This window comes from Rhinoraja longicauda, chromosome 8, assembly GCF_053455715.1.
Source record: "Rhinoraja longicauda isolate Sanriku21f chromosome 8, sRhiLon1.1, whole genome shotgun sequence".
Lineage (NCBI taxonomy): Eukaryota > Metazoa > Chordata > Chondrichthyes > Rajiformes > Arhynchobatidae > Rhinoraja > Rhinoraja longicauda.
In genome coordinates this window covers 15,979,125-16,004,506 of record NC_135960.1, presented here as the reverse complement: position 1 = coordinate 16,004,506, position 25,382 = coordinate 15,979,125, and the positions used below count along the sequence as shown (strand labels likewise).

Below are 25,382 nucleotides of genomic sequence, written 5' to 3'. Positions count from 1 at the left end.
CAAGAATGATTCCAGGAGTGAGCAGGTTAACATATGATCAGCATTTGACGGCACTGGGCCTATATTCGCTGGAGTTTAGAAGAACGAGGGCTGACCTCATTGAAACGTACAGATTAGTGAAAGGCTTGGATAGGGTGGATGTGGAGAGGATGTTTTCACTAGTGGGATAGTCTAGCACTCAGAATTAAAGGATGTTGTTTTAGGAATGAGATGAGGAATTTCTATAGTCAGAGGGTGGTGAATCTGTGCCACAGAGGCCGTGGAGGGAAAGTCAGTAGATATATTGATAGATTGAGATAGATAGATTCTTGATTAGTTTGGGTGTCCGAGGTTATGGGGAGAAGGCAGGAGAATGGGGTTAGGAGGGAGAGATAGACCAGCCATGATTGAATGGCGGGGTAGACTTGATGGGCCGAATGGTGTAATTCTGCTCCTATCACTTGTAATTTAACTGTCATTTGGACAGGTACATTGATAGGAAAGGTTTGGAGAAATATGGCTCAAACGTGAGCAAATGGGATTAGTGTAGATGGGGATTTTGTCTGGACTAGTTGGCCAAAGGGTCTGTTTCCGTGCAGTATGACTGATTCTGTGACCTGCATTGGGCTTTGTTATTACAATGCACGAGGCCAAGAGCAAGAGTCAGGGCTGAAGAATTAAAGTGATAAAACAACACTAAGAAGGCTCTGAATAGCCCAATGCAGGTGCTGCCCAATGCAGGTGCTGCCCAATGCAGGTGCTGCACAATGCAGTCGCCCCAACTGCAGTCACTCCAATATTGTGAGAAGAAAATTGTAGCACATAAGATTGGAAGAAGAGGAAATGAACTGCTTTGGTACCCGGAAAGGTGGTTTCGGTCCCTCGAGAGAGAGGGAATGAAAGAGTTATAAGGACAGCAGTTGCATCTCCGGTTTTCGCATGGGCCAGTTCTATGTAATTGGAAGTAGTTGGTAGTGAGGGCAGAGCAGACCAGGGAACTGTCAAAGGAATGACTCTGGAATGCTACAAAGGGAGAAGAATGAATCTGGTGGTAGAATTTCACTGAATAGTTTAAGTTGGATTCAATTGGTTAATTGATTATTTAATGTAATTTACCGATCTCAAAAGAATTCGAGTCGAAAGCTAACTTAATTTCTTCCCAACATCTAGAGCAGAACCAACATTAATTGGTAAGAATAAATAGAATGAGATAAATAAACATTAAGTATCTGTGTTCATATATCGGACCAACACATTCATAATAGTACCATATCTTTCCATGTCTTGTATGGGAGGTTGGGCTATACCCAGAGGAATAATGACACTAATATCACTTGAAAGCTGAAGCAGCAGAACTGAACAGATTAATTACAGAGCAGGAAATGGATAGAGATCTTTCTAAATTTGAAATAAAGCAAAGTTGAATAGTAGGGTCCCAGATTCAGATTACTTTCTTGTCCTATACACCAGGGTACAATGAAATTTGTTGTTCATTTGAAGCTCACAGATTAAACAGTATGCATGGTAATGATAAATACGACAAGTGCAAAACAGCAAAATGGTGCAAGATTGTAGTGCAATTCAAAGTAGTGCCAAATCATAAGATCATAAGTGATAGGAATAGAATTAGGCCATTCGGCCCATCAAGTCTTCTCCGTCATTCAATCATGGTTCTATCTTTCCTTCCTTACCCCATTCTCCTGTCTTCTCCCCTTAACCTCTGACACCTGCACTAATTAAGAATCTATCTGGTTTAAATATGTCCACTGACTTTCCCTCCACTAACTTCTGTGGCATATAATTCCACAGATTCACCACCTTTTGACTAAAGAAATTCCTCCTCATCTCCTTCCTAAAAGAACGTCCTTTAAATCTGAGGCTATAACCTCTAGTCCTAGACTCGCCCACCAGTGGAAGTATCCTTTCCATATCCACTGTATCCAAGTCTTTCACTATTTCGTACATTTCAATGAAGCCCCCCCTCATTCTTCTAAACTCCAGTGAATATAGGCCCAGTGCCATCAAACGCTCATCTACTCGTTCCTGGGATCATTCTGGTAAACCTCCTCTGGACCCTCTCCAGAGCCAGCACATCCTCAGATACGTTAATAAATACGTTTATAAATACAAGTAAAATAATGGAATCCAACAGCAATTCGCAAGGAAAATTCTATTATTTCTAGTGTTCAAAACGCTTGGAGCAGATGGGTAAAAAGTAACATTAAAATGGCAGATAGGTGCTTTAGTGTTTGCCTTGTGTCATATTACCAGTATTTAGTCGTTAATGGGCAAGTTAGAATTACAATTGCAAGATCTTAGTGCCCTCTGCTGTTCATGGGTGCACATACATTTGAAGTAACTGCTTAGAACTATGTTTGCAAAAATGTGTTTAAATTATAGCATTATAGCAAACATAACTGCTCAAGGTATGGATCAATCAGGATTACATGGTTAACTAGGAAAAGTTGATAAGTCACTGATGTGACAATGTATTGGGATTTAGGTTTTTTTTAATGGCAGGTTTAAAAGTAATAAGGATTAAATGACATTTCCAAACTGTCCTTTTGCTTGTTGCCTTTAAAATAAAGAGACTTAACAATTTGCATCCAGCTTTGCCTTCGTAAATGTCTTTAATTCACTTGCTGTTTAGGAGTTGGGGAGTATTGGGAGTTTAAATTTAAGCCATGTGTGAAAAGAAAAATCGTTCAGTTCCCATACATTTTACTTCTTATCATCATACATTCAATCGACTGTGCATTTGCATTGTGGATGCTACTTAACCTAAACAAGCATCAAAGAAGAACCCTAAATTTATTAACGCTCGTTCTTCATTACTGAAAGACCTCTGCGTTCCCCACTTATCCATCTTGGAAATCCCATTAAATAAGTGATCTGCTCCTTTTAGCATTTATTTATTTATATATATAAAATATGTGTGTGTTATTGGATACTGATCTTTCAGGAAGTTTGACAAGTTGAGTGGTGTAGATTGAGTGACGAGTTTTTCTAGCTGATCCAGCTCAAATTACAAAGTGCACCACCATTCCAGGTTTTGGTTTGGCATTTTATGTTTTAGAATGAAGATATAATCATCACTCTTAAACATCAAGAGAGAGTTAGATATAGCTCTTAGGGCTAACGGAATCAAAGGATATGGGGAGAAAGCAGGAACAGGGTACTGATTCTGGGTGATCAGCCATGATCATATTGAATGGCTCGAATGGCCTACTCCACCTATTTTCTATGTTTCTATTTCATCTTTCTCATTGTAATGGCAACTTCCAGACTTTTTCAAAGAATTCTTTTCTATTTGCCATTACTACACAGGGAGTTGGAGTGATCGTACACAAACTCCAACAGAACAGATCTTCCAGTCATTTATTTCAGTTGAATTAGTTGTTTATTGAAGTAGTTGTACAAACAACGAGATGAACACACCAGGCTTTACTTATTTCGCATACAAGTCGTAGTTGGCTACTCTGACACTGGAATTTAGAAGGATGAGGGGGGATCTTATTGAAACATATAAGATAATTAGGGGATTGGACACATTAGAGGCAGGAAACATGTTCCCAATGTTGGGGGAGTCCAGAACAAGGGGCCACAGTTTAAGAATAAGGGGTAGGCCATTTAGAACGGAGATGAGGAAGAACTTTTTCAGTCAGAGAGTGGTGAAGGTGTGGAATTCTCTGCCTCAGAAGGCAGTGGAGGCCAGTTCGTTGGATGCTTTCAAGAGAGAGCTGGATGGAGCTCTTAAGGATAGCGGAGTGAGGGGGTATGGGGAGAAGGCAGGAACGGGGTACTGATTGAGAGTGATCAGCCATGATCGCATTGAATGGCGGTGCTGGCTCGAAGGGCTGAATGGCCTACTCCTGCACCTATTGTCTATTGTCTATTGACCAGGTCTCCAGGTCTGTTCGCAGGTCTGGTAAGAACTGTATACTCTCCCTCCCTGTATCTGACCACTCGCAGTCCCTTATGTCCACACATATATATATATAATATATATACATCTACCGCCCCCATGTGTCCAAAATAATATGGCAAGATATATCTAGGCAAAATAATGTAATCTGCCAACAGTAACAAGCCTAGACATAAATGGCTCCTACACTCATTATCTAAATTATTGTATCCTGAGAAATACTTGTATTTCATTCGTCCCAAAGCACATGTGATACAATTGTCCTGTTAAGATTAAGCAGGGGAAAAGTTTTAATTTTTTAATGTACAAATTTAAAATAATATTGGCCAGAAAAATACCTTGGTTGATCCTCCGTTGTGATGTCATACCTGCCACATCAAGAGACTCTTTATCACTTTGGTGCTCTGGAGATTCTTGGGAAGGATTCCCCAGGAATTTCTGTTATGGCAAAGTGATTTTTAAAAAAAACGTTTTAGTGGATGAGCCCCATCTAGTAAAATAACTATTCCCAGCCACTCAAGTGTTCAGAACTAGTTTAGAAGATTAAATTGATATGTTTTATTATCACAGATATATTCAACTAAAATGTTGTGATGCTTCCAATACTTAATCAGACAGCAAGCGCTCAAGCAAATTTAGACATGAAAATTGGGAATTATTTTTGTTGGTTGCACAGTTTCTCTAAAGACTGTGATGCAAAAACTCCTCCCCCATACCTTATACCTATGCCCTCTTTGAGGTATCTCTGTTATGGGGAAAAGTATTTTCCTATCCACCCTACCTATACCCTCCAATCAAGTCCCCACTCTGCCTCCCATGTTCCAAAGTCAGCTAACCCAATTTAACCTGACACTCCTCTGAACTGAAATTGAGGTTCATGGTTTATGTTTCAGAGTGTTGATTTTTTATTTCCCTGCTGAGTTCACAACTTTTTCATTTGTTAGCTTCTGGACACAGCGGGCAAGGCCAGCATTTATTGTCCATCTCTGATTGTACTCACCTGGATGGTGGTGCTGAGCGGTTAACTTGAACCATTGTTCCTACTGCTGAAGTCATTCTCACATTATTGTTGGGAAAGGAATACTAGTGGTTAGACCTAGTGACAACTAATAAAAAAATAGTACATATAAGCAAGCCAGGATATTCCTAGCATCCACAGTAAATTAGCTCTGTAATCTGGCTATATGAGAATTCAAATTTCACCTACAATGCCTGAAAGATTTGGGAGGAGAAAGTAACAAAGTTGATTATAATAAAAACTAAATTAGGGCACTATAGTTATCCTAATTTGGGTACAAATCCAGTCTCTCACCAGGATGGTTAGTATTCAACTGGTGTCCGAAGAGTTCTTTGAATTTGCAATTTAAAAACAAGATTGGCAATAAATTACACCCATACCAGAAATGTGCAGATCCCGAGAATGGTTGATATGAAAAATAATGGTTGCAATCAATTAATAAATTCTGTTAAAAAAAAGCTATCTACAGTTTAATCCACCTAGTCAAAATTTGTTTTCTGAAATACCAGCTCTGCATTCACAATTAATTATAAAGACAGATATCAAAGTAATACACCAGTCTCATACTGAAAGGGGACCAGCTGCAGTCAATTAATAAAGAGTTACAGAATCACTCCAGATGGAGGTTTTGATCGACATTGCAGGGCCGCCCCTTTTTTAAACAAACAGTTTTTTTAATCTTGAGGACTCATTCATTATTTTTTGCCGAGATCATTTCCACAGAAATGGTCTTCAGTCACTTCTGTGATTGTTGCTGACAAGCACCTGCTTGTGCCAGTAACTGCATTTTAGTTCTGGAGTTATCAAAAGCACAGTGTAGTTATCACTTTTCAATCCTATTTTATGGAATTTAAACAGTCTGAAGTCAGTATTAGTGAATTTCCAGTGCTGCCACAATTTAGTGCTGTAGTTTTGTTTCGTTTTGGGCAGCATTTTGATTGTATAAATGTTTTCCATCTATATTAGTGAGTCTCATTCATCCTAATTCTACCATTAAGGTAATCTTGTAGACACAACAATTGGATAGTTTTAATGGTTCTGGCACTTTGGAAAGTGCATCATTGTGGTCTGATATAGTGTGGGAACCTCCCAAAAATATTATGCCATTATTTAAAGTTGTAGACTTTGAAATGGGTTTGTAAATTAGCTTGGGCCAGGCACTTGACCAGAATGGCAAATGGTAGTGAAAGTACATCACTTGGCCATCCAAAACATTCATCATTTGCTTAAAATACTTTTATCTGTTTCAGCTTCATGCTTTCTCCAAACGGTAATTTCTTTTGCTTTTCTTTTCTCAAGCATGCCTTTCATATAGAGATAGAGGTAAGGTAACTTGGAACCATTAAAGTTTTTAAAATTTAGATTATGTACGCATTCACTTTTTTATATCTCACTAAGGAAAGTTGTATTTTAGTGATAATTTTGCATGAAACCATTTGTTCTGTTCTGAGCACAAAATGTGGGTACAATTTTTTTTTTAACAGAGACTATTGTGTGAACATAGCTGATTATTTCTTTCACTTTACCAGCACTGTTTTATATTGCTACAGTTTTCTGTTCTGAAACTCTTGCAACAGCTAATTCATAATATACCTGTTAACATCTCTGCTGTAATTTTGAAAATAATTTTGATTGCTTAATTAGTAAATATTAATTTAGCACAAATTTAGCAGATTAAATGGTGCCGTACTAGATAGAGATTGGAGCATGGGATGGTTTGCTGTGTATTGCCATTGTCATTTAAAAAAATGTTTGTGCCATGCATAATTTATATTTATCATATTTCACTAAGATTTTGTTCAACTTTTCTGCATTATCCATAACATTTTTACCTGACAAAAATATAAACATTTGAGATGTCTCATTTTAATTGTTTAGGCCTTTTGAAATTTGTTAGTGTTTTCCATTAACTCTTAAATTAAATCGTCCTGCTATTAAAGATTGTACTGTGTAACAGTTTTTCTTGTTCTGGTTTGTTTGTTGATGGTGAGGTAGTGAGGGTGCAGAAAACTGCTTAATGGATTTATTTTCCAGTATACTCGTCCCTGTTCTGCTGTGAAATATCATCTCTTATCTTTGATTTGTCCCCTTACATTACATTGAATATGGGAAATTTATAATCTACTTGATTATTTCCAAAGACAAACTTATTATGCTATGATGCTTGATTTAAAAAAAAGTAACCATTATATAATATAGGAAGTATTTACAGCCAGAAACACAGGTTTGAAGAATACTGATTAGGTATTGCCATGTGCACTGAGGTACAGTGAAAAGCTTTGTTTTGCATGCTATCCAAACAGATCAGATATACCATATATAAATGCAATCAAGTTAAACTCATGTACAATAGAGCAAAGGGCAAAGATAGTGCAGAAAATTGTTCTCAACATTATAGTGCATCAGTTCCATAGATAAAGTTCAATGTCCACATTGGATGGAGGTTAATTGATCAATATTCTTGCTGATTATCCAGTTCTTAAATGTAATGCTCACTAGAGAAAACTGAAAGTAAATTAGGTAGAATGCTGTAAATTTAACCTCGAGTAAAATCATAACTTTGTATAACTGTGACTATTTATCTTCAAATTTTTTTTTTAAAGTTCAAAGGATGGGCATTACAATTGCTAAAGTGGCTTTCATATGTTCTTCAAGAAAACCTATGAAGCAGAAATCTTTTAAATTATCAGATGAATTGTGATGTTTGTTTTTCCTCCGCTTTAAAGCTTTTGAATACAATTGTTAACCTGCTCTAAGAAATAGTTTGAACACTTGCTTTGTAGGACCCAGGACCAATACCACCTTCCCCATTGCTTAGTCTGAAACCTCTGCAGTTACTGGAGGTCAAAGCCAGAGGACGCTTTGGTTGTGTATGGAAGGCTCAACTGCTTAATGAGTATGTGGCAGTCAAAATATTTCCAATTCAGGTATAGTGCTTTATTCACTTCTTATAAATAAGGGGAATGGGCAATAACTTTTTTAGCATAATATTTATTTTTTTGACAATTTTTTCAGTAATATGTTATAACTCTATGATGCTTGTGTTTTGTAGGACAGACAGTCCTGGCAAAATGAATATGAAATATACACTTTACCTGGAATGAACCATGAAAATATTTTAAACTTCCTTGGTGCAGAGAAAAGAGGCTCAAATATTGACATGGAGCTATGGTTGATATCTACATTCCATGAAAAGGTAAATATTGTGGTTTTGGCAACTTTCATATATGCGATTCTTAATAATTTCGGAATTTGATTTCTTGTGCTCAATGATCCCTAAAATGACGTTAACCCTTTCTGCGCCACTGCTATGTTTCATTGTCCTAATTTGTGAACTGAAATCAAGTCCCAAGAATTGAAACCTCAAACATGATTATGACAAGTGTCAATTTGTTAGTGTGAATAATGTCCACTGTCAGATATTGTGGTTTGGGAGTTGATACGTTTTATTTGTTTTACAGTAGTTTTTCAGAAATTCGCCAGCTTGGTCAGCAGCAAAATAATTTCAATCCTTCCAGCACCACTGCTGTATTTTCTCAAAGCAAAGTAGGATGGGAGTTGCACATTCAGATTGGTAGTTTACCAAGCTGGTCAGAAACAAAGTTATGTAACAATGAAAACATTTAATCTCCTTGCCTACAATGGCTTAGAAGTTCCTGTCAGTTTAATAATGAACTGTTGGTAAATGCTGAAAAAATGGACATAATCACAAACGAAATAGGTAATCACAAATTTTGTTTTGGAACTGGAGTATATGTTGATAGGCAGGTGACTTATGTTTAAAATATAGTTCAGGAAAACGTAAGATCTTTTTCCATCACAAAAGTACTTTTAATTGTTAGATAGAAGTTCTACAATAAGACAAACACAACAAAAGTTGGAGGAATTCCAAGTACAATATGATATGATAAGATACGCTAGAACTTTATTCATCCCCGGAGGGAAGTGCTAGTTACCTCAATTACAAAGATTTTCTGCTCATTCTGACACTGCCAAGCACAATAGATATATTCTATCTATCAGCAACACGTTTAGAAAGCTGAACACTTTTTGCAGAAAGGCATTAATCATCACATTTGTCACTTTCTAACAAACTGACTTTGCCAATAAAGCTAACATAGTTCCCTATATTTGCTTAGTTTGTGTTATAAGCACTCATAAAGTCATAGAGCACTCATACAGCACGGAAACAAGCCCTTCAACCCACCCTGTCCATGCCAACCAAGTTGGCATTTTGGTCTAGCCCCACTTGCCTGGGCCTATATCCCTCTAAACCCTTCATATCACTCTCTTTTACAGCTGCTCATTTATTGTGATAAATCTATTTGTAGAACTGCACTAAATTATCATTGTATATGAAGGAATGTGTTTCAATGTAAAAGCAAAATATTACTATGTTTTTATTTCATAGTTTTTAAGTATGTGCAAATGACTTTGAATGCAAAATGTGACTCAAAGCTGACTTTGTTGAATGTGTACTATTACCACGGATTGTCTAGTGGAATCAAATCTAAAGCTCCATGTAATGTGCCATGTACATGATTTATTATTTATTTAACTTTGCTTTAGCTGTTTTAATCAGTAATAACCAAACATGGAAGTACTGTAAAACTTAACACATGTTGGCTTGCATCTTACTTTCCTAGTGTTTAACTTTGCATCACATGGAATTGTTATTTTCTATTTGAAGGTCTGGAACTAATCTGGAATTGTTTTCTCCTGAATGATTGGGATCCTTTATCATATATTCAAGAAAATAATACAAAGCAATTTACTCATGAAAGTAGTTTATCTTGGGCTCAATTTCATCATCTGCTGGAAAGTGTGCTTATAAATTTACCCAAAATTGAAGAACTATAATTGATTATAAAGCAGAAACAGGGAAAGTATAAAATAAAAATATGAGCTAATGAGAAAATTTTCAAAATTAGATTAATGTCGCACCATCAGTATACTAATTCGGAGGAAAGGTTACTGTCTTGAAACATTATCTGTGGAGTGAAACAGAGATACTGTCTGACTTTCTGTATATTTCCCCAAAAAAATTTGTTTCAAATTTCCAACATTTGTATTATTTTGCTTCACTGACATTTCCTATCAGTTCCAAAATTTTACTGAGATTTATTAAATCCGTTGATAGATTTTCCAAAATTGCTTTTGTTGTCTCGCTTTCAGGGTTCTCTGACAGATTATCTGAAAGCTAATGTGGTGTCTTGGAATGAATTATGCCATATTGCTGGAAGCCTGGCTAGAGGACTAGCATATCTTCATGAAGATAAACCTGGTTTAAAAGACGGACACAAGCCTGCTATTGCCCACCGGTATGCGTGATAAATGGAAGTTCAAATTATCTATCTCTAATGTTAATAAGCAGCAGGTTAATAAGCAATTAAAAACAAATTGCAATTTCTAGCTAACATTTTCCACCTAATCAAACCTCCAATAGTCATTAATTTTGACGCTGTTTATGGAATTATGTAGTGTACTAAATGGCTGCCTCATTGCCTATACAAGCTACTGATTTTTTTTTAAATCATGCAATGTGTATGAACTAATTTAGATGCACAATTGGGATGTATACATGATAGACATGTATTTCTTTCTTGTCTGAACAGGGACTTCAAAAGTAAAAATGTGCTGCTGAAAAATAATCTCACTGCATGTATAGGAGATTTTGGTTTAGCTTTGAGATTTGAAGCTGGGAAGTCGGCAGGTGACACCCACGGCCAGGTATGAGTTAGTAAATCATGACTTAATCAAGAATTTCTGTGCACAAAATACCTACATTGAGAGTGTTAAGTTTGCTTTAAATGTTTTTAAAGGAGTTACAAATGTCATATTTGGTGAAAACTCAATTCTTAAACTTGACTACCTATTGAAGACAAGCCTTCTGTTTATTAGATCAATATATTAAGGAATCAGATAGAGGAAATCCTATTTTCAATCTTTTTGTGCAATGAGAATAATAATCTTGTCGTAAGAGATCCTTTATGGGAAGGATGAGTGAAGTATGACAGAATTTTCTGAGGTTGAAAGTAATGTAATTCAATCTGAAACCAGGACTCGGGTCCAAAGAAACGAAAAAATGAAGGTGGTTTAGCCATTCATTCATTGTTGATAGTGAAGCTACATTAAAAGTGTGCTGATAGATGTACAGGTATGTAGGTTAATTGGCTGGGTAAATGTAAAAATTGTCCCTAGTGGGTGTAGGATAGTGTTAATGTGCGGGGATCACTGGGCGGCACGGACTTGGAGGGCCGAAAAGGCCTGTTTCCGGCTGTACATATATGATATGATGATATTGAAGGTTGACTGGTGAAATTAAAGATAATTTAAAATCAAAAGCAGAGTCAGAAACAGGCCTGCGTGCATTTTAGAACTTGGCAGAGAGGACTGAAAAAATTGGTAGAGGGAAGATGGAATATAAGAGTTAATGGTGAGAATGAAAATACATTCCCTTTCAATTTATGAAATATATAGTTACATTGTGGAAATGCGTGTACAGGTGCTCCTCAACTTACGATGGAGTTACTTTCCGAGAAAATATCGAAAGTCGAAATGCATTTAATACACCTGATCACGTGGCCGGAAGCGAGCTGCAGCTCGCTACGGGTCACTGCTGTTTGCACCATTGCAAAGTCAAAATATGGTACGTCGTAGCATTGTAAGCCGGGGAGCATCTGTATGTGGAAAGTTGACATATTATTTTCATTCCACTGTCCTGACCAAAGTATTTCTAGAATTTTCTGCTTTTATTTCAATTCTCCGGCATGCTCAGTTTTTTGTTTTTGTTTTTGGTGTACTTATTAATTCACTGGCACTTCTCGTTAACATTGACCACCTTGAGGATGCTTTGGTCCTCTCTCCAATCGGTTTTCTGTTTGTCCCTTGTTGTTCACCTTCACTTCTTCCTGTTCCCTATCTTATTTTTGGTTGGGTATTTACCCAACCTGCTTCCACAGCCATGCTCTTTCCTTAACAATTGACTCCAGTTCCAACTTATTCCAAATGGATTTCAACTGAAATTCCCCCACTCTTATTTCGAATCCATTCACGCTTTTGGGTATATTCAAGATATTTCTGAGACCCATTCTTAATGCCACATGTGCATGTGTTGACCTTTCATCAGCTGCATTTACTTGTTTTTTTTCTCAAAGCTGTTCTGGTCTACGTTTCAAATTTATCCTTTGCATCTTTATCAACAATTTTCTCTTCCTTTCACTGCCCCCCCCCCACCCCATCTGTTTCAGATGTCAAAACTTCAGCTCCTGAATTCTAAAACTTTTCCGGAATCTTCGTACTTCTACTTTCCTCTGGACTTGTCTCTTTCGCTCAATCTTAACTCTTTTCATGATGTAATTTTCCCTTCCTGGCTTCCCATCTAATTCAGATTGATCAATCTCTGTTTCGTCCCTCTACGTTCTTGTCTCAATGAATTTGTAATCTGATGTACTGTTGAACTTTTCTTGTCTTCCTATACCTTTGTCTCATTTCTTGGCAAGAAATTTTCACCCCACAGTGGACAATTTCTCCCTATTTCAGAATTTGACCTGCCCTTTGACATTTTGCTCTATTGTTTGCCAATTACCAGTGTGGGATTAACAATGTCAATGTTTCCATGTCTACCCTCTTCAGAGCTTGTAAGTCCACTCACGAGTGACCAGTGCCATTATTGTCAGAAAAACTGTTCACAAGAGTGTTGCTGTTATTTAATAAACATACCTCTACCTTGCAGAGATTGAGTGCAAGCTGTCTGACAACTTCCATCTCTCATTGGACCATAATCATGCCATTGAACATTAGGCTATTATTTGTCAGAAATTCACTTATCAATTTTTTTCTTCTCATTTTTTTGCCAATCAATACTTGCCCATCTTCATTTCAGGGGATAGGTTAGCGACCAACAACCAAAACAAACCCATTTTCTTTTTGTGCCCTTTTCTGTGCAAACATGTTAAATTTCAATTTTTTCCCCAGTTCTGATGAAAGTTCATTAACCTGAAATGTTAACACTATTTTTCTGTGAGCAGAAACCGCCTGATGTCAAGACTATTTCCAGCAGCTTTTATTTTAAATACCAACATCCGCAATAATTTGCATTCAGATAGATGTGCATAACATTGCTTCTTTCCTTCATGGAATAATTTTGTGTCTAGATTAGCTGTTACATTTGCTACAAGATTATGCTTTCATTTAAAAATAATAATAGGCAGTGCTGTGAATGCCAAGAGGAGTTGCCAAGATAAATAAATGCAAGTTGTACTTTCTTCACTAAAGATTGTACATTTGATATTTTAAAATAAATGTGCATCCATTTTTTTCCCCAAGGTTGGCACCAGAAGATACATGGCTCCAGAGGTCTTGGAAGGTGCAATAAACTTCCAGCGTGATGCATTCCTTAGGATAGATATGTATTCAGTGGGACTTGTGCTCTGGGAATTAGCATCAAGATGCACAGCCACTGATGGTTAGTATGGCTTTTATTATAAATGTGTGAAAATGAACTGGTTGTCTCTCATGGTGTTAAAGTATATAAGTGAAGTTTTGTATTTTGCTTGACTTTTAGAGGTCTCCTAGTACCATATGGATAGCCTGTCCAAAAAAGATTGCTGTTTAGAATTGATGATATGGAACAGTGCCGCTCTCCCCCATTTGGTCATTGCACTGTTCCCATCACCACCTCTCCATGTTCACCCCTCCCAGCTGTGGAATTTCAATTTGGTTAATAATCTAGAATTGTGAAAATTTGGTGCAATAGGAAACATGAGGACACTTGAGTTCTTGAAACTGCATTATTTATTCTGGGGTAGTAAATACTAAAGTTTAGAGGGCATCACAGTGATGTAACTGGTAGAGCTGCTACCTCATAGCTGGAGCAACCTTGGTTCAAACTGAGCTTCGGTGCTGTTTGTGGATTTTCCACATATTCACTGTGACCCTAGTGAGTTTCCTAAAGTTGATTCAGTTTCTTCTCATGCCCCAAAATAGTGTGGAGTGTTTGTTAAATGATTTCGGGATCTGGTTAGAAATGACTACATTATTCCAATTGTTAAATTTCGAATTGTTAAACCATGTCGACGTTGAGAACAAATTCTGCCTACATTTTGAACCTGCATTAAATATACTCTTGGATTTGTTTGATACGCAGGGCCAGTGGATGAATATATGTTGCCATTTGAAGAGGAGATTGGACAGCATCCATCTCTTGAAGATATGCAAGAGGTGGTTGTGCACAAGAAGATTAGGCCTGTTTTCAGAGAATATTGGCAAAAGCACGCAGTAAGTGTATTTATCTGTGGATCATTCAAATGCTATAAAGCTAGATCTGTTGTTGAACATTATAAAATTGAAATGGTCATTCCACTCCCTTGCGAGTTATAAACAAAATTGAGACATCCCTGTTTCAGAACTGTAACCTAAAATCTTATTGATTAATCCAATCCTTAAGTAATAAAATCCTTGGCCTGAGTTTATCTTGCAAGGGTAATAAAATATCCTGTGATACATTAGATAATATGTGTATGTCAACTAATTGACATGGCCACAGAATGGGAGATAATCTTGGACTGTTAAAGTTACTTCTAGTCACAATTTTAAAATTATGCTTATATATAAGTACAAGTAATTCTGCTATAAAGTGATAGTTGCATTGCTCTGAAATCTTGCATAGCTAACAATCGTGTTATAAAAACAATTGTCAATGACAAGAGGGGTGTTTAGGGGCTAAATTGTTCGGACTCGTAATAAGGAAGTTATTTTTCCCGCAGGGTTTTCAAAATTATAGGTCATTTAATTGCCAAAGGCTATACGTTACATTATTTAATAGAGTATGGTTACACACGAGGATTACGAGGATGTTGCCAGCACTTGAGGGGAGAGGTTGAGTAGGCAAAGGTCTCTATTCCATGGAGTGCAGGAGGATGAAGGGTGATCTTATAGAGGTGCACAAAATCATGAGAGGAATAGATTGGGTAGATGGACAGAGCCTCTTGCCCACAAGGAGAGGAATTGAGGACATAGGTTCAAGGTGAAGGGAATTTTTTTTAATAGGAATCTGAGGGGTAACTTTTTCACACAAAGGGTGGTGGGTGTATGGAACAAGTTGCCAGAGGAGGTAGTTGAGGCTGGGACTATCCCATCGTTTTAAGAAAGTTAGACAGGTACATGGATAGGACAGGTTTAGAGGGATATGGACCAAGCGCGGGCAAGTGGGACTAGAGTAGCTGGGGCATTGTTGGCCGGTGTGGGCAAGTTGGGCTGAAGGGCCTGTTTCCACACTGTATCACTCTATAACTCTAAGTATCACTAGAAGCGATTGTTTCTCAAATTAACTCTTAAATGCCCTCCTGTGGTGAAATAGAGAGCCTACGTTCTGCAGAGATAGTGGTGAGAGATCATTATGACGAGGTTGCATATAAACAGGACTTTAAGACATTTTTCCAGGGCAGCTTTTTTTCTGTCTGTCAGTTTTCAAAGTAACTCTCACCCGCCTTCCGCAGTAAAAATGGTAGCCTGTGACGGATTTATGCTGGCTAGTTCCCTATCAAAATTGCATTATAACCGATTCAGCCCACTTAAATCAAACAGTTTCCCCATATTCATCAATGATGTTGTATCCAATTTGCGATATGGAAGCACACATAATAGCAGAACTCCCTGTACTTTATAATGGAATGTTGAATTATTGTGTGGTTGCAGTCCTTTGGTCAGTGGATGCATGCTCAGTACAAACAATATTAGGCACACACAAATATAAAACACGTAGAAATATATATTGTACATAAATTAAACAAATTCTGCAAGAAAAGAGATCTTGCAAAAAACATTAGTGCAAAGCACCATTAGCAAAGAAAACAAATCGATGGTAGTGCAAGAGGTTATCCATAGTGTGTGGATTGGTTCAAGAACCTGATACATGTTGGAAAGTAGCTGTTCCTGAAACTGGTGGTGTGGGACTTTGTGCTTCTGTACTTCCTGCTCGATCATAGCAGTGAGGAGGGTATGGACTGGATGGCAGGAATCCAAATTGATAGATGCCAACTTTTTGAGGCAGTGCCTCATGTCGATGCTTTTGATGGTGGGGAGGGCTGTGCCTGTGATAGACTGGGCTGAGTCCACCACTCTTTACAACCTTTTGTATTCCTGTGTTGGAATTGCTATACCAGGCCGTGACGCAACCAGTCACAAAACTTTATACAGTACATCTGCGGCAGTTTGTCAGTATTTTGGCTGAATCTCCTCAAACCTCTGTGAAAGTAGAGATGCTGGTGCACCTGCTTCATGACCACATCCATGTACTGGACCCAGGACAGATTGCCTGAGATATTAACGCCCAGGGATTTGCTGCTGTCCTTTCCAGTGCCACTACCAGACCGTGTGAATGGGCAGAGACTGTTGTGTTGTTCATATTGCAGAGTCCTAGACTATAAATATTTTGAGGAAAAATAAAACAAAAGTGCGGCAGTAACTCAGCGTGTCAGGCAGCATCTCTGAAGAACATGAATAGGCAACATTTCTGGTCTGGACCCTTCAGACTCGTAGCAATAGGAGAGAGAAAGCTGGAAGGGAAGTGGAGAGGGACAAATCCTGCCAAGTGATAGGTGGGTGCAGGGAAGAGGGGCTTCTTTTTTGTCCATTATCTATGTTGCAAATGTTACATCACTGTCTTCGTCCGTCCTGAAAAGGACACAAGCTTCCGGTGACAATCAGTGAGAGCCATCACTTGTACAATAGACGGTGGTGGTAGCAGAATTAGCTCAGGACACTTCCAGTTTCCAGCCCCGCGACATGGACTCTTCTGCCAAGGGGCTGGGGGGGGGGGTTGATTGCAGATGGTTGACAATCAATCTGAAAGGGTGCCGACCTGAAACATAACCTGTCCATGTTCTCTAGAGATGCTGCCTGAACCATTGAGTTACTCCAACGGTGTCTTTTTTCATGCTATTTAATATTTGACTTCCAATAATGTCTCATTGTTGTCTGAACTCCTGGACTAATATTCATGACATACAGGTCCCTTTATGTGGCGACTATTTGTATACCTTGGGTATGCAAGCAAAGAATTTCACTGACTTGTCACATGTGACAATAAAGTATTCATTCATTCATTCAAATCCTACCATGACAGCTAGAGATTTAAAACTCAGTTAATTAAATCACTCTGGAGCACCAAAGATAGACAATATACAATAGGTGCAGGAGTAGGCCATTCAGCCCTTCGAGCCAGCACCGCCATTCAATGCGATCATGGCTGATCACTCTCAATCAGTACCCCGTCCCTGCCTTCTCCCCATACCCCCTCACTCCGCTATCCTTAAGAGCTCTATCCAGCTCTCTCTTGAAAGCATCCAACGAACTGGCCTCCACTGCCTTCTGAGGCAGAGAATTCCACACCTTCACCACTCTCTGACTGAAAAAGTTCTTCCTCATCTCTGTTCTAAATGGCCTACCTCTTATTCTTAAACTGTGGCCCCTTGTTCTGGACTCCCCCAACATTGGGAACATGTTTCCTGCCTCTAATGTGTCCAATCCCCTAATTATCTTATATGTTTCAATAAGATCCCCCCCTCATCCTTCTATATTCCAGTGTATACAAGCCTAATTGCTCCAGCCTTTCAACATACGACAGTCCCGCCATTCCGGGAATTAACCTAGTGAACCTACGCTGCACGCCCTCAATAGCAAGAATATCCTTCCTCAAATTTGGAGACCAAAACTGCACACAGTACTCCAGGTGCGGTCTCACCACCCGGTACAACTGTAGAAGGACCTCTTTGCTCCTATACTCAACTCGATGTATCAATAATAGTGATCATGAAACAAATAGACGTTATTAAACGCCATCTTCTTCAATGTTCTTTGAGGAAGTAAATATGTAATTCTGTTCATTTGGGCCTGTGTAAATCCAGACTCTCAATATGTAACCACCCCACAAAAGAGCAAATAGGATGTTTACTCCATTACATCAAATTGATTGTGTTGCGCCTTTTGTTACCCCTGATACATTCATGTTTGCATTGTAAGGTGTGCTTCCTGCAACTAATCCATATGGGAGTTTGGTATCACAAAATGCTGGAGTAACTCAGCGTCTGAGGAAGGGTCTTGAGCCGAAACGTCACCCCTTCCTTCTCTCCTGAGATGCTGCCTGACCCGCTGAGTTACTCCAACATTTTGTGATACCTTCGATTTATACCAGCATCTGCAGTTATTTTCCTACACACCATATGGGAGCTTGTTGAGGCAATGCAAAATATAGGCACCTGTTGAGACATTTTTAACATTAACCTGTAGTCTTTTCTGGCTAACCAATCCTGTACTTTTTAGCACTATTTGGTGTTTCCAGTTTTTCTTGAGTTGTTCATGCCACAGAACATCTTTCCAATGTGTTTATTTTGTCCTGTCATAGGGAATGGCTATGTTGTGCGAGACTACAGAAGAATGCTGGGATCACGATGCAGAGGCAAGATTGTCTGCAGGTTGTGTCGCAGAACGTATCTCTCAGATGCGAAGACTAATGAGCACGATTACTACAGATAACATAGTGACTGTTGTTACTATGGTAACAAATGTTGACTTTCCACCCAAAGAATCCAGCCTATGATGACTTCAAAGGTCATGAAGCAGACCATTAGACTACAGCAGAGCTGCTATCTCCTGAATTTATTTCACTGGTTACAACAAACAATTCAGTATCTTGTCCTTGCGCACTTAACAGAACTGGTAGCCATTGCAGTGGCAAGTGGACAACAGAGGCACCAGGTACTACATTCAGTGAGCCAGTCAGAGATGATGTTGAAGATAACGTGGTTGTTGAAAAGATCACTTGATACTTCATTGTGCATCACTCGGGATACTGGAAGGTAACTCTTTTTGCAGCAAGTAAAGCTAAGCACGTATCAAACATCGCTCTCAAATTTGACAACATGAGCTTAGTTGGAGTGCACCGGATAACTGGCTTCTCATGAAGATGTCGCAGTCCCTCAGATGGATTACTGTTAAATTTTAATAACAGTACATTTAATTTCAGAAAGAAGTGCGATTCATTCTTATTGCATTTAATATTTGCGTTCACAAAAGAACTATTGTAATGCCAATATGACATAGCTTGTGAATGTTCAGTGTGCTGCTGTTATATGTATAAACAAATCAAGGTTTTTGGGGACATAGCAAAGAAGCTTCAAGCATTACATTATAACCATAAACCTCCCTCAACAAGGTATACCTCAGTTTCCATATTTGATAAACTATATTAGTAATTTTAGTTTAACACTAACTGACTCTAATTGACAGTTGACCTTAAATGTGATTTAAGTATTAATTCACTACAATTAAAACGAATAAACTATACCTTTCTATGCCAATGGGAGAAGGCTAGTCAAAAAAGTGTTTCTGCCTTGTTGTGCAAGCTCCATGTAATAATTTCTATCATGCAGATTTCTATCATGTCTGCTTTTAATAGCTCCTTTGCTAAGCGAAGCTTTGGAAATATCTTTTGCCCAAAATTGGCTTTCAAATGCACTTCCTTATTTTAGATTTGCTGTGTCTATAGAGAATTCAGAGATGTACGCATGCTTTTCTGTTTTTAAACTTGCAAGATATAGTTAACACTGGAGGTGTTTTTTTAATTTGAATGCTTTTATTTTGAAAAGTAATATATCCTTTGTTTTCTTTCATTACACATGTAAAGTAATTTTGCATACCTGTTATAAGTGCAGTCATTAATCTACTGTGTCACTGTACCAACATAACCTCAGGAATTTGTTACCTGAAACCCTCTCTGTTTTGAGTTGTGGTGACAATCCTACACTAATGTCAGTGCCATTTTAGTAAGTTAGAAAAACTTACAAGGCAACAGAAATATTTTTTTTAAAGAATAATATATGCAATAGATACAAATACAGCTGACAGGTACTAACTTCTGTTCTTAAACAATATTATGGTTTTATACTTAATGCAAAACTGACACGTCAAAATTAACCACTGCATTTGCTGCTCAGTTTACCTATTCAGGGCCAAGGTTCAGTTATCTTTAACCAAGTGTAACCCATGCTTGCATTGTGGCAGTTCACCCAAATGCCTCAGTACAAAACTGCATAATGTGGATATCATAAAGACCATTGAACTCCACTGACTCGGCAAGTAGTGATTAGGTGCCAAATGTTCTGGATAGATGACACTAAAGTCTACGCTGAATTTTTGTAATTTTATTCTTAGAAAAAGGATCACTCATCAGACTGAACTAACAGTATTATAACAAATTTGCTTAATTGCAGTTAACTTTAATTTTGGGAATAATCATTGTAAATGAATAGTCTCAGTATTGTGAAAGGTGGGGGGGGGGGGGGGGGGAACAAGTCGTGGTTGTAACACATTGCTGCCAATGGCAGAGGTAGAAAAGGGGGGGCGAGATCCTGCAACATGAATGTGGGGAATTAGGTAGTAGATGAAATAGCAAAACCCCTATGATTGTAATCGAACAGTTACCTCCAGTGTCATGTACTACTGAGTGTGTAAAGACAATAGGTCAGACGAATACATGACTAAAGGAATGGTTTCAGAGGGAGGTTTTGTGATCAATGGGACACTCCTGGGATTGGGTGGGACTATACAAGGCCAGATTGTACCTGAATCAGAGCAGGTCCTAAACCGTTGCATGGTTTGCTCATATTGTTGGACAGCTTTTAAACTATTCTGGCGAGGGAATGGGACACAGAGGGAATGTACAGTCGGGAGGGGAATGCAAACAAATATAGAAGAAAAGCAAGATCAAACCAGCAGGTGGAGCAGACACAGGCACAATAAGGCACATGGATGGACTGGGAAGCTAGATTGTTTTAATAGGATTGCGATTATGATAGCTATCGCAGAGACATGGTGCCGCAAAGATAGGGTTAGCATCTGTGTCCCAGGGTATCGGATCTTCAAGCAGGGTAGAGGGGTGGATATATCAGAGGTGGTATTGTAGTGATGATTAGGGATTCCAACTCTGCATAACTTAAGAAGAGGATATCCTAGAAGATTCTTAAAATGAAATCCTATGGGTCTACCTTAGATGTAAAGAATGGGTGGTGACTTTGAACTTGTATTCTAGTCCTCCCAACAGAGCAGATATGTAGGCAACTCAGAGGTGTTACAATTGTTTTAAACTTTTAAACTTTGCCAATATTAACTAGGATCACGTTTCAGTGTGAAAAGGATTAGATGGAGTGATTTTTATAGTGCATTCAAGAGAACCTGTTGTGCTGGTACATTAATAGCATTTGTAGGGGTGGGTCGGGGCTAGACCTAATCGTGGGGCATGAGGTTGGGTATGCGGTTGAAGTGTCAGTGGATGAACACTTTGGAGGTGACGACTTCAAAACTCTTAAGTATTAAAGTAATTATGGAAAAGGGGCAAGGATGGTGTGGAAATCATGTTTCTAAATTGGGGAAGGCAAATTTCTACAAGATTAGACACAACCTGGTAAATGTAGCAGCTATTTGCAGATCAATTTATATCCAGCAAGTGGGAATCTTTTTAAGTGAAGCAGTAGGTTCAGGACCAGCATGTTGCTGTAAATATGAACGGTGAATAAGGCAAATCACAGATATCAAGGGTTTGATTAAGAAAACGAAACATATTGATATAGAGTACTGAAAATGAGAGCATCCCTTCAGGAGTATAGAGAGTGTAGCCAGGGTGCTCTGAAAGAAATTAGGAGGGCAAAGAAATATCACTGGCAGGTAAGATCAAGGAAAATCCCAAGACATTGTATCAGTATGTTCAGAGCAAGAGCATAGCCAGGGAAAGAGAGGTCCATTGGGAACCAATGAGGCAAACTATGCATGGAGCAACAGGAGTCTTAAATGAATATCTTCCATACATGCCAAGGATATTGTGGGTAGAGATTTCAAAGAGAAAGATAATGTTCTGGAGCATGTTATCCATAAAAAGTACCAGGCATATAGTTGTATATGTGCGCCAGAGTGCTGAAAATAGAATATAAGAGCAGGGAGGGCACCTTTATTGCTACAGTATAGAAAGCATATGTTTTCTCTGGAGAGGATGCAGAAGTGATTCACCAGGATGCTACCTAGGATGGAATATCTCAGTTATTGGAAGACACCAAGGTTGGGCTTGTTTTCATTACAGTGAGAAAACTGAGTAGGGACTCAATGTTGAGGCCTGGGAGACAGGATCCAGTAATAAACTCTTACCCAACAGGCACAAAAAGCTGAAGTAACTCAGCGGGACAGGCAGCATCTCTGGAAAGAAGGAATGGGTGACGTTTTGGGTCGAGACCCTTCAGACTGAGTCAGCGGAGAGGGAGACACAGAGATAAGATAGTGTACGGTATGAGAAGAGACATCAAAGGGGATGAAGTTCAAGGAAGACGTGGAATAGATCATTGTTAGCTAGAGGAAGGTGACAACAAAGCATACAGAGATAACATTTAATTAGGGGGACAATCAAACTGGTCGAAGAACTGCGATGGGGAGGGGTGAAGAGAGAGGGAAAGCAAGGGTTACTCTCTACCCACAGCAGTCGTGTCTGTATCCAGAGGGCACAGGTTTAAAGCGAAGAGTAAGAGGTTTGGAGGGGTTAAATGGGGGTTTCTCTCGGGCAGGGTCGTTGGATCTTGGAAGTGATTACCTAAGAGGGTGGTACAGGCAGATACTCTTCAAACATATCGGAAGTATCTAGAACAGCAGTTGAATCTCCATGGCATAGAAAAATACAAACTCAATGCTGGTAAATGTGATGTGTGTAGATGAGAACTGTAAGGTTGGAATAGATAGGTTGGAATAGATATGGTGAACTGATGGTGTCTTGTTTCTGTGCTGTATGCCTCTAAGAATCTATTTATCCTTTCCAATTCCCAAGCATCTGGTTTTAAAACTTGAGCACAATTTGTACTTTAAGACTAAAGATTTCTGAAGGTTTTAATATTTTGAGGTTTTGTGATCATCGGTTCCTGAATTTTAGCACCAGTGACTTCTCTTGCAAGCTTGCTTCAGTTGGTGGACGTGAACAGTTAACATTGATCTTCAGGTATCTCAGATTAGAAGAAGTACGCTAAGGCTATGCAAACTTTTTAAAAAAATTAACCTTTTTGTTCTGTACATGTTTTTGCTAAAAGCAGGTTATTCACCAAAATATTAATGAGAAGTTAGAAATAACATTTTTAACTTTCAGGTAACTCCGGTTTATTTGTGCAACATTTCCCTTCCCTACTGTGATCTTTATTTCTCTACCGGTACATTGCAGGGTTTGTTTTTTAACAGTTTGAAAATCAGGCACTCACTGTGAATTAATATGCATAAAACAAGTGCTTATTTTTAACATCAGATTGCTTAATGTACTGACAAACATTATGCATTGATTCTGAAAAGGAAATTTTGGTGTCAAAACAGAAAAAACTGTTCCTATACTTCAAACAGAGAGGGGAAAAAGGGCAAATGCAATGGTGTATATATTCTACATGCCCACTTGTACAGCCATGGAATAGATTGTCAGCTGGTGCCCATCTTAAAAACACAAGTTGATTTCTGCCAGTAGGAATTTTCACTACCGGGCACTTGTCTATGGAGTGTGCTTTGTATCATTCATCCATCAGAAAAGGGTTCATTATTTACAAAGCAGTGACTTTTTAAATATTGAAAAATGCAGCCTACATTGGGTGAATTTGTTCATTATACAATATAATCATTGTTCCTATTGTTTAAACATTTTGACCACTCATTTTGTGGAGATAATGATACAAATGCCATTCTATTATTAAGTGTTGCTTACCTCAGAACTAGCCAACAGAGTTCTTTGTGATGTACATACCTCTAAACAGTTGTTTGCTTTAGTCTGTATCAATGTTTTGTGCATTTGTGGGCACAAATTACTGTAATATGGATATGTACTTGGGGTTTTTGTTTTGAAATTATCTAGCAAATGGAGGCCTAGGACAGGCCTGGTTGAAAAGATGGGAGAAAGTGTTGAATATTGTACAGAAATATTTGCTGTTTCCCTAAGAATAAACTATATAGTGACTGCTGTATGACAGACATTCTATCTGGAGTGGAATGGATTGTATTCACTGCTTTTATTGCTTTTTCTCCCCAGTTTTTATTGCTTTATAGAGTATTATCTAATTTTCACAAGTGAAAACTGCTTATCCACAGTTTATGCAGAGCTGACTTGATTTTCTTGTTTATAATCATCTGTTATTGGTTGCAAATTCTAATCCTACAAGTTAGAAAAGAGCAGCTGGCAAAAAAAAACTATATGTTACATACATGCTATTAGTTCTGATTAAGGACAATTTACAACAAAAGAGAGCCTGACTAGTTCTCCTATTAGGATTGCTGGTTTTTTTCCCCCTTGTCAACCCTCTGGGACTTATTGATCAGACTGAGGGAGCCACATCACAATAGTACCAGTTTAAGAGTCCCAGTTTGTAGTCATGAGATGTGGCTCCAGATGCAAAGACTTTCACCAATCCTTTTCAAGGCACAAGTCAAGAGTATGATTGGAAGTTCTCCACTTGCCTGGATGAGTACAACTTTGATGATGATCAAAGCTGAAGACCATCCAGAACAAAGCTGTTCGTTAGGCTGCTGCCTTGTTCACCATCTTAAAATTCACCCCTTGCATCATTAGCACACTGAAGCCACAGTATATTATCTTCAAACTGCTGCAGCAAACATTAGGGGTTCTTTTGACACCTTTTCAAAGCATCATACAAACTTGAGGACTTTGGGAGCATTGTGTGGAACAGACAAAGCTTACAAGCACAACTCATCTCCTCCAGCAAATCACACGCCATCCTGACTTGAAAATATATTATCGGCCGTTCACTATCAGTCAAAATCTTGGAACAGCTTACCTAAGAACACGTGCCAGTTCCTTCACTATAATGCCTGTAATAGTTCAAGAAGCTGGCTCATCACCTCCTTCTAAGGCAATGAGAATGGGCTGCAAATGTCTGTGCCCCACGATACATTCCCAGGCAAGGAATCTGCTGTTAAATCCAAAACATTTGGAGGTGAAAGCTTGTGCGAAACATCTCAATTCTAATAGTATGCCCTCTGCTGCTATAACCCACTTGTTCTTAAGCAATTCTGTAAAAACTTAAGAGTATTTAATTTTAAAAGTCTGAAACGCCATTTCAATAATATAATTGCTGTAAATGTGTCGTACAAATTCAAGTTGAGTAAATGCCTTTCTTTACTCTATCACATATTTAAATTGATAATCAATTAGTGTACAAGTTACCCATTCAAGTTTGCAGTTTTATTTAATTCTGCATGCTGTATTGTGGTGATACTTTGTGCTATTGATACTGACTGGCTGCCTGCAAGGGATGCACGCTTTTATGGTGTTAGTGAAGAAAAATAAACACAAGCGAGGATACACGATATTTACAGACTTACCCAAATCTGTGGAGGAAATGGATCAGGATCCTTTATGCATCTTCTCTTCATGGCCCT

General features: G+C 38.4%; 1 protein-coding gene across 2 annotated transcripts in view; it reads left to right on the top strand.

Annotated features, from left to right (window-relative positions):
• LOC144595757 (activin receptor type-2A-like) overlaps nt 1–20,258 on the top strand; it is an 85,688-nt gene extending 65,430 nt beyond the window's left edge. Inside the window, exons 5-12 of one of the 2 annotated variants that reach the window (XM_078403367.1) lie at nt 6,222–6,245; nt 7,706–7,849; nt 7,975–8,118; nt 10,098–10,243; nt 10,538–10,652; nt 13,251–13,389; nt 14,071–14,201; nt 18,328–20,258. In XM_078403367.1, the coding sequence (XP_078259493.1) occupies nt 6,222–6,245; nt 7,706–7,849; nt 7,975–8,118; nt 10,098–10,243; nt 10,538–10,652; nt 13,251–13,389; nt 14,071–14,201; nt 18,328–18,522 (1,038 nt within the window). In that variant the 3' untranslated portion in view covers nt 18,523–20,258. The remainder of the gene's footprint in view (nt 1–6,221; nt 6,246–7,705; nt 7,850–7,974; nt 8,119–10,097; nt 10,244–10,537; nt 10,653–13,250; nt 13,390–14,070; nt 14,202–18,327) is intronic. The other variant, XM_078403368.1, reaches the window with a different exon arrangement.
• The last annotated feature ends 5,124 nt before the right edge of the window (nt 20,259–25,382 follow it).